This window comes from Copidosoma floridanum, unplaced genomic scaffold (assembly GCF_036245765.1).
Source record: "Copidosoma floridanum isolate Cflo_tuat_1 unplaced genomic scaffold, Cflo_Japanese_pri ptg000020l, whole genome shotgun sequence".
Lineage (NCBI taxonomy): Eukaryota > Metazoa > Arthropoda > Insecta > Hymenoptera > Encyrtidae > Copidosoma > Copidosoma floridanum.
The window spans coordinates 28,881,023-28,890,358 of NW_028321897.1; the positions used below are offsets into that span (position 1 = coordinate 28,881,023).

General features: G+C 46.2%; 1 protein-coding gene across 2 annotated transcripts; it reads left to right on the forward strand.

The window, feature by feature from the left end:
* The first annotated feature begins 7,765 nt into the window (after window positions 1–7,765).
* PIG-C (phosphatidylinositol glycan anchor biosynthesis class C) lies at window positions 7,766–8,955 on the forward strand. 2 transcript variants are annotated; one of them, XM_014359718.2, is made up of 2 exons: window positions 7,766–7,839; window positions 7,985–8,955. In XM_014359718.2, the coding sequence occupies exon 2, from the start codon at window positions 8,037–8,039 to the stop codon at window positions 8,847–8,849; it is 813 nt and encodes a 270-aa protein (XP_014215204.2). In that variant the 5' UTR covers window positions 7,766–7,839; window positions 7,985–8,036; the 3' UTR covers window positions 8,850–8,955. The 2 variants fall into 2 exon arrangements, with proteins under 2 accessions (XP_014215204.2, XP_089450011.1); XM_089593885.1 differs by having other exon boundaries at window positions 7,827–7,890.
* The last annotated feature ends 381 nt before the right edge of the window (window positions 8,956–9,336 follow it).

Genomic DNA, 9,336 nt, shown 5'->3' on the forward strand with positions numbered 1-9,336 from the left:
TTTAATAACGTATGAAGTGGGAAAAATGATATTTATGTGTGTAGTTTAACTTTGTACGAAAAATTAATTATTGTTTTGACCAGTCTTAGTGCATACGAGGGTACACCACCAGACCAGACCACCTGTGTTGGTGTAGTATAGCGATGTAATATATAGGTATATGGTATATATACGTCGTGAACAATCTGCTACTGACCTCCCGGACACTATTTATTTATTTCCATCACAAATATCTCGCTAAAATGGTCCTTTATCTACAATTATTAATACAACATATTACAGAGGAAGACTTCATCTACAAAACGCATATATTCAGTCTGCTGGGACTTTTAATTTAGGTTTATTATAATCGAAAACAAATTGTTTTTCATGCTGCCCCATAGGAACACGTGCTAATAGTTACAACTTTGAGCTCGGATTTCTCAAAATTTTGACCCATTCGAAATATAATTTAGACCACCATTAAATTCAGTAGACTTTTATTTACAAGAAATAATATATCTCTGTTTGGGGACTTTCGCGAAGGAGCCCCCTTAAACAGCCAGTGCTTACGGAACGCATCTTTGGGTTGCTCGGAGCGCTCGGAGCACTTGAATCGAACAAGTCTATTAGCTATGTCATTTGCGCAGCACCTCTATTTGTCTACATGGGAACGATGCACTTAAGCCGTAGGCGACGTAGGCCCGTCCACGGTGTAAGATGTACAGGTGGTCCCATGTAGGTACAATTATTGTAAAATGTTTGTGCTGTTTCATTTAAGATCCAGCCGATGATGAAATGTAAAACAATAAGGACTGTTATATAATTATACGACTAGAGTTAGCGAAAACTATATACAGTTATACCACTCGTGCTGACGAACACTAGTATAATACTATAAGAAAAAGTAATAGCCTGTCGTTTGTTTGAAAAAAAAATTGATACATCACGAACCCCTTCAATAACTTTGCTCCATGATGTACATAGTCGGTCGTAATTTTTTGGTACGCTTAATATTTTTGAGACACTTCAACAGTCGTTTACACAAACTTTTTTGCCCATTTTAATAAATTTATATTTAAATCAATTAACACAATTTTTGATATAATTCTACAATTACATTTATTGTTTTTACTTTTCCATTTCAGTGTTTACTGACTTCAGGTGCCCCTCTGCTCCGTTCTAGTTTCCTATTGCGAGAAAGCGTAAATGATACGAAATGTTCACGAAAGTTTACTGTAGCATGGCAGGAATTTTATCAATAATCACAGCGTTCAGTAAGTGCCTCGAATTGTGTGTGGATTGGCGCTTGCACTGTTAATTAATAAATTTTATTATTCATTCAAACTCATAAGGCTGCTTATTGGCCCGTTGGGTTATTGCGTTTAATAGATTGGGATTAGTTTATTAAGTTATTATGCATGAAATTGTGTCAAGTTATCTGGGGAATTGCGTCCTGCTTCATATAGCCAATTTGAATTTGCCGCAAATTTGCCAGTCACATTTGGGGAGAACCACTGGCTTTCTCCCTCCTCCTGTTCAGCTTTTGCATTTTTCTCACTAGGATCTGTAGCTACACATGTGGCGGATCAAGCCACCAAGCAGCAAGCCGACCCGAATAGACGAAAGCAGCGGATAATCCCGCGCGTCGTCTTCGACTTGCGCCAGACGGCGCCACGTCCCGGCGAAGCAACAGCGACACGTACGCCAGCTTAACTGGCAACTTTGTACTGAGCGTCAGTTACGCCTCAGCACGCACGTTAGCAACACAATTGCCTTATTGTATTTTATTTGAATAAAAGTCTTTTTTATACGGACGTTTCACCGCCTCGTCTCCGTCATTTCCTGGCGCCGGCTCCTTCTCCACGAGCAGGCGTGATACCGCAGCATCGATTCCCAAATTGGTGACCCCGACGTGATCTGTTTTTTTTGCAAAGGGGGATCTCAGGACAACATCGAGGTGAATTCCGTGAAACAGTGCGTGCCGCAAGAGAAGAGCTGAACGACGCTACACACGTTCACGTCTTCCTTTACGCGTTGTGCAACCTTTTCCTCGAGGCAACAACGTGCGCACGGTGGCTTTCCTCTCGCACCGAGCGTACAGGAGCAAGTTTCCTCCGTTGTGATTTTCCTCGTGGAGGAAAGCAAAAAGCCTTTTCTCGTCGCGAGCCCGCGTAAAATTTTTGGCCGCCATCTTGGCCACGGTTAGCGAGTGCGCGCGAGTGACAAAGACAGTGACACAAAAACAAGACACAAGTGCTTTTTGCCGTACATCATCGCCGGCGTACCGTTTTTTCTTTTTTTTTTCGCCCTGGCTCTCAGCGACGAAGAGTACGAGGAGGCGCAGGGTAACCCTGTCACTGAGCAACAGAGCGGCCGGTCCGTCCGCGCACATAGGCGAGACGAGCTGCGGGAGCAACAGCGCCTGCAACGGGAACTGGAACGAGCCCAACAACTGTCTCCAGAAGAGACACATAACCTCACCGGCCCAGCGAACGACACCGGGCCAACGAACATGGTCGACCAAGCACAGCAGCAATTGAGCAGGGCACACTACACCCTGCCTCGTTTCTGGGTAAGCAACCCCGCAGCATGGTTCGTGACGGTGGAGACCGGACTCGAAGCACATGGTGTCACAGATGACAAGGCCAAGTACAGCCTCCTGCTCTCCGCCTTGGAGCCGTCCACAGTCGCAGACCTGATGGACGTGTTGTCTGATCCACCGGACGTAGATCGGTTTAAAAGCCTTAAGCAAGTGATGATTGCTCGCTTTACCGACTCTCAAGAGAAGCAGCTTGACCAAATATTTCACAGGCTGGAGCTCGGAGACAAACGTCCTTCGCAGCTGCTACGGTCGATGAAGACCTTGGCAGGCAACAAAATCACAGAGGACGCTTTAAAAGTTAAGTGGCTACACCTACTTCCTCCCCAGGTCTCCCGCACTCTCAAAGTGCTCAAAGCAGCTACGTTGGACGAGCTGAGTCAGTCAGCAGACGACCTGATGGAGACTGCTCCAGGGGTTTTCTCCCTCAGTTCTTCAACGACACCTACGTCGTCTTCTCCCAGCCTCGTCGGCTCGGCTTGCTCGTCGGTTTCTACCACCGACAACAGGCTGTCACAACAAGTGGCTGCGCTCACCGCACAAGTGAGCCAGTTGGCAGCCCTGATGGGCAGCAAGCTCAACAACAGCAACAACAGTGACAACAACAAGGGCAACAAGAGGCGAGGGCGCTCCAGGTCCAGAGGGAGACTAATAGACAACCTAGAGTCCTCAAACAACACCAACAACGATGCCGTGGGCATCTGCTGGTACCATCGCAGGTTTGGGCCGAAGGCCAAACGCTGCATTTCACCTTGTAGCTACACACCGCCCCAGGGAAACTAGGCGCTCCTCCTCTGAAGCAGACGTCAGAGGTAGGACATCCCGGCAACCAGTCCAAACGTTTGCACATACTCGACGAAGCCTCCAAGATAGAATTCCTAATCGACTCTGGCTCCGAAGTCTCCATACTGCCCAAGTCAAACGTCAAGCTGCCCAGGCAGCTGCAAAAGCTGACATTACATGCCGCAAACCACTCATCCATAGCCACCTACGGCCTGCACACTCAGATAGTGGAGCTAGGTCTCAGGAGAAAGTTCAAGTGGCCTTTCATCGTTGCCGACATCTCCTCTGCTATCATCGGTGCTGATTTTTTGGCACACTCCGGACTCTTGGTCGACGTCAAGGGACAAAGGCTCATCGACCCACTCACGAACCTGGCCAAGGCTGGCTCTCTACGCACACCAGGTGTGCACAGCATCTCGGCAGTCTTAAGCCTGGCTGCGCCTGGACCTTTCTGCAAGGCCTACGATACCCTGCTCTCCAGCTTCAAGGACATAACCTCACAGCGGTTAACAGTGGCCTCTCTTCCCAGCCTACCAGTGCAACACTGCATCCAAACCACCGGACCTCCGGTGAATGAACGTCCACGCAGGCTAGTGGGCCCACGTCTGGAGGCTGCCAAAAAGGAAATTGGGCTCCTTCTGGAACAAGGTATCGTGCGACCCTCCGCCAGCCAGTGGGCCAGTCCCATTTACCTGGTGCCCAAGCCAAACGGAAGCTGGCGCGTCACCGGCGACTACCGCCGCCTCAACGCTGCTACGATTCCAGATCGTTATCCTCTTCCTATAATAGAGGACCTTCTCCAGGAGGCACGCGGCAAAGTCTTCTCAGTGGTAGACCTGCACAATGCCTTCTACCAAATCGCCATTACAGAGGAGGACATCCCGAAGACAGCTATCACTACACCCTTCGGGTTGTTCGAGTTTACAAGGACGTCACTGGGTCAACGAAACTCCGCCCAATCACTCCAACGTACTGTAGACCACCTGCTGCGTGATCTACCATTTGTACGAGCCTACCTCGACGACTTCCTCGTGTTCTCGCCTGACCATGTCACACATCTTCAACACCTGCAGAAGCTGTTTGAGGTTCTGCGAAAAGCCAACCTCCACGTCAACCCAGAGAAGTGCACCCTAGGCCAAGACTAGGTCACATTTCTGGGCTACTCAATCAGCGCAGCCGGTTTCACTCCTCCTCCTGCCAAGGTGAAAGCAGTGCAGGACTTTCCCAAGCCGGAGTTCCCTCCCCAGCTGCGTCGCTACCTGGGGATGGTGAACTATTATCGAAGGTGCATACCCAGGGCAGCTTCTGTCCTGGCTCCACTCAACGACCTGCTCCAGAACCTACCAGTGAATGCTAAGAAGATCCAGCTTAAATGGACTCCGGAAGCAGACACAGCCTTCACCCAGTCCAAGGCAGCCATAGCAGCAGCAGCCACATCAACGTTCCTGCGTCCGGAGGCAGCTCTGGCTCTAAGAGCCGACGCATCCGGTACGGCCATCGGAGCATCTCTGGAGCAACGTCTGCCAGCAGGAGAGTGGATGCCTCTTGGGTTTTTCTCTAGGAAGCTGTCCCCGACGGAGCAGCGCTACAGCACTTACGATCGGGAGCTGCTGGCCGTCTACTGTGCAATCAAGCACTTCCAAAGGTTTCTCGAAGGAAGGTCATTCACCACCTACACCGACCAGCGCCCTCTCACCTTCGCAGCTTTGCAGCCATCGGACAAGGCCTCTCCCAGACAGGCTCGCCAGTTGGATTTCATCCTTCAGCACTGCACTCATCTCCAACACATCAAAGGTGAGGAGAACGTTGTGGCTGACGCTCTCTCCAGGGTAGATACCATCACGATGCCTACTCGTCTGGATGCGAGTGTGATCTCCGCAGCACAAGCAGGGGACGAGGAACTACAGAACCTGCTCTCCAATCCGCACTTCACCTTGCAACAAATCACCATCGATGGTCATCAGCTCTACGTGGACGCCTCCCTGGAACACATCAGGCCCTACGTGCCAGTATCTCTCCGTCGTACGGCCTTCGAGGTAATCCATAACCTCTCTCACCCAAGTGTCAGAGCCACGATGAAGGCAACAGCCTACAAGTTCTACTGGCCCAGCATGAGAAAGGAGGTCTCCCAGTGGGCACAGCAATGCACAGCTTGTCAAAAAGCTAAAGTGCACTTACATAATAGAGCAGCCCTGGACTCCTTCGACGCACCCACAGCCCGCTTCGACCATGTCCACCTGGACCTTGTCAAGCTACCAAGCTCACAAGGGTTCCAGTACTGCCTGACCCTCATCGACAGATTCACTAGATGGCCCGTGGCCATCCTTATCGTCGATCAGCAAGCATCTACAGTGGCCAGAGCTTTTATCGAAGGCTGGATCGCGCATTATGGCACTTCCCTGACCATCACCACCGATCAGGGGGCCCAGTTTGAGTCAGCGCTCTTTGCTGCTCTCTCGAAGTACCTCGGGACACACCGGACAAGGACAGCTCCATACCATCCTCAGTCTAACGGCCTCATCGAGCGCTTCCACAGAGCTCTAAAGGCAGCACTCATGTGCTCGCCTGAAACACCTTGGCCGACGATGCTACCTCTGGTACTCCTAGGCCTACGTACAGCATTCAAAGAAGACCTCCAGGCCTCCCCAGCAGAAATGCTTTATGGGACGACACTCAGGATTCCTGGAGAGTTTTTCGTCACCACCAGCCACCCAGGAGCAAGCCCGACAACTTTCAACGAGCAGCTCCGAAGCCACACACAGGCCATAAAACCCGTGCCAACTGCTCGACACACAGCTGATCTGAAGCCTTTCTTCCATAAGGACCTCAGAACCAGCTCTCACGTATTCAGGCGCATCGATACTGTCAGACGCACCCTGGACCTACCGTACTCAGGCCCGTACCAAGTCATCAAACGCCTGGACGACAAAAATTATGTCATAGACATAAATGGCAAACCGACCACAGTTTCGACAGACGCTCTCAAGCCTGCACACCTGGAATCGGTACCGTCGTCAACAACTCAACAGCAGCAGCAGCAGCAGCAAAAGACCATCCCTGCAAAAACATCTTCACCGCCGCATCAGGGAGCATCACCCTCCACCAACCCTCCAGCGACAGCTCGCCAGCCCAGCTCATCAAAGGATCCATCGTTCCACTTGCCTGGGACAAGTGGCACTAGAGGGGGGGTGAATGTGGCGGATCAAGCCACAAAGCAGCAAGCCGACCCGAATAGACGAAAGCAGCGGATAATCCCGCGCGTCGTCTTCGACTTGCGCCAGACGGCGCCACGTCCCGGCGAAGCAACAGCGACACGTACGCCAGCTTAACTGGCAACTTTGTACTGAGCGTCAGTTACGCCTCAGCACGCACGTTAGCAACACAATTGCCTTATTGTATTTTATTTGAATAAAAGTCTTTTTTATACGGACGTTTCACCGCCTCGTCTCCGTCATTTCCTGGCGCCGGCTCCTTCTCCACGAGCAGGCGTGATACCGCAGCATCGATTCCCAAACACATAGGTCCTAGTGACAAAAATGCAAAATCATATCCACCGCGCCCAACGCTGGGGTATATCGCAAAGAGAATGGCGCGATCGTGCCTTTGAGGAAATGGCGTCATTCACGCGTAACAGTATACTTATTTATATACAACTCTCAATTATGTGCCGATAAAAATGCTATATATAAGTGACTTGTATGTACACTGTTACACACTCTATTGAAAAAAACTATGTGGATTTATCATATGGTAAAATAATTTGAAAAACCTTGCAGTGACACCTTATACAGTTGCGACACTCGGCCTAAAAAAGCGTACCAATCAAATTTTCGACTCCGTATATGTCTTGTACAGTTACATCCTACCAAAAACATGGCTGCCATGCACGCAATACAATTATTTTAATGTTTTGATTGTGTACATTGTGGTGTTGAAAAGAGAAAGAGCGTTTGTTGCGAATTCTTAAAATTTTTAGTTATAAGAATAGAAAATGACTAACGAGCTTTGTGTAGATTTTCCGTAACAAGTATTTTGAAGCCACTCAAAAGTCTACTGTGTTTTAAATGTTTCGGGGAAGTGACCAAATTATCCTACCAACCATAGACATATAAAAAATAGACTGCTCGTTCTTATGTACGGTGCTGAAGCACAAGTAGAAGAGGACACAACATCGAACGCGGATATCTGTCTCTCTCGCACACAACTGAAGGTGGGAATGGGAAAGGGAGATAGATACCCGTGTTCGATGTTGTGTTTTCTTCTACTTGTGCTTTAGCGCCGTACACAAGAACGAGCAGTCTACGTGTCTATGCATACATTATTATGAATGAGGCATAGGTAGTGTGAGTAATATATACATAGATATATTAAATGTACAGTTTTTAAAGAAAGTCCTGAACATGTACGGAAAAGTCGGTGACAAACCTTTTATTTAATACGTTCTCGGAGGCTTCCAGAGTCTCCGTGAGAATGAGGTTTATAAACCTTGTATTGTCATAATATTTATTTTGGGCTTAAACCTTAAAGTATCAGTACTTTTCCATCCAACAATACATAAAAAATACTGTGCTACAAAATAAGGATTCTTTTCTAAAAACATTAATTTGTTTCACGTTATAGATTGAGAAATGCATCACCTCATCTAAATCATACGAGTATTTAATTTACAAAGATGAGACAGAGGAAAAAAAATTTATATGAAAATCGAGGGTTACCAGACAATTACACAGATGACTCTTTTTTAGCTGACATGGGCAAAAACATAAAACCTAATACAGCAACTTTTAATCAGGCAATCACTCTTGCTGCAAGTATTTTAATACAGCTAAGTATTGTTATTCTGTTTGTTATTGTGTTTATTTGGATAAATAATAAATGGACAACACCAAACGTTATATTTTCTATAAGCATAACTTTGACAGTTATTGGCTATATAAAATATGTTAACAAAACGCTCATAATATTTAAAAGAATATCAAAAGATTTACGAACAGTTCTTATTTTTCTAGCTTTTGGATACATTTTATCACCAGTCTTGAAAACTTCGACTGAAACCATTAGTACTGATACAATCTACACAATGACAATCTTCATGTTTCTTATTCATTTAATTTTCAGTCAATATAGCCCAACAAATGTTTCTCTTTCGGAGTCTCTATCAATTACATCTTCTATTTTTGGGTCATTAATGTTAACTTCAAGATTATCAACACCTTTACATGCATTTTCCTTGCTTACTGTGGCAGTCCAATGTTTTGTTCTATTGCCCTTTTTATTGTCTAAGTTAAATAGTAAAATTTATTTTTCGATAATTCTAGAACTTTCAACGTTATACTTTCTTAAAAATATATCAATAAATTTCTCACTTGTTTTTGTTGCTATTTCAGTGTTTGTTCATTTTGTATGTCCAGTTTTATACATAAAATGGCAAAGATATAAAGAAAATATATACGGCCCCTGGGATGAAGCAATAGTCGATCCATAACAAAAGATACATATTTGTACTGATCTGTAAATGTCTTGATTTTGTATTAATTAAGTAACGAACAGTCACAAATGTCAAAAGTTTTAATAAATAGATTTGGCTCCAACAGTTACTTTTTTTTAGTTTTATTTTATCTAGTTGAAACTGACTGAAGCATATAAAATTGTAGTATTTTTTTTGTTGGTTCTATTCCCACCAAATCCACATAAATACGTGCGGAAATTATACAGTACTGATAGCACATGGAGTGGGGTGTAGATAGTATATCATTATTTACATGGATACAGCTCTGCTCATACCCACGTATTTACATGGATTTGGTGCGAGTAGATGAGGTATTTTTTCCATTTGTTCCTAGAAGCATATGGATAAATGGTATGTAAGGCTGCGTATACACGCTGAGGAAATTTACGCGACGGAACTCTTGCGTCGGTACATCAGAGCAATTGCCTTACCAACGATTATTTTTCCGCTCTGCAACAAATTT

What these genes read in the sequence shown, in the direction of transcription:
- PIG-C (XM_014359718.2), top strand. Translation starts at nt 8,037, where the DNA reads ATGAGACAGAGGAAAAAAAATTTATATGAAAATCGAGGGTTACCAGAC.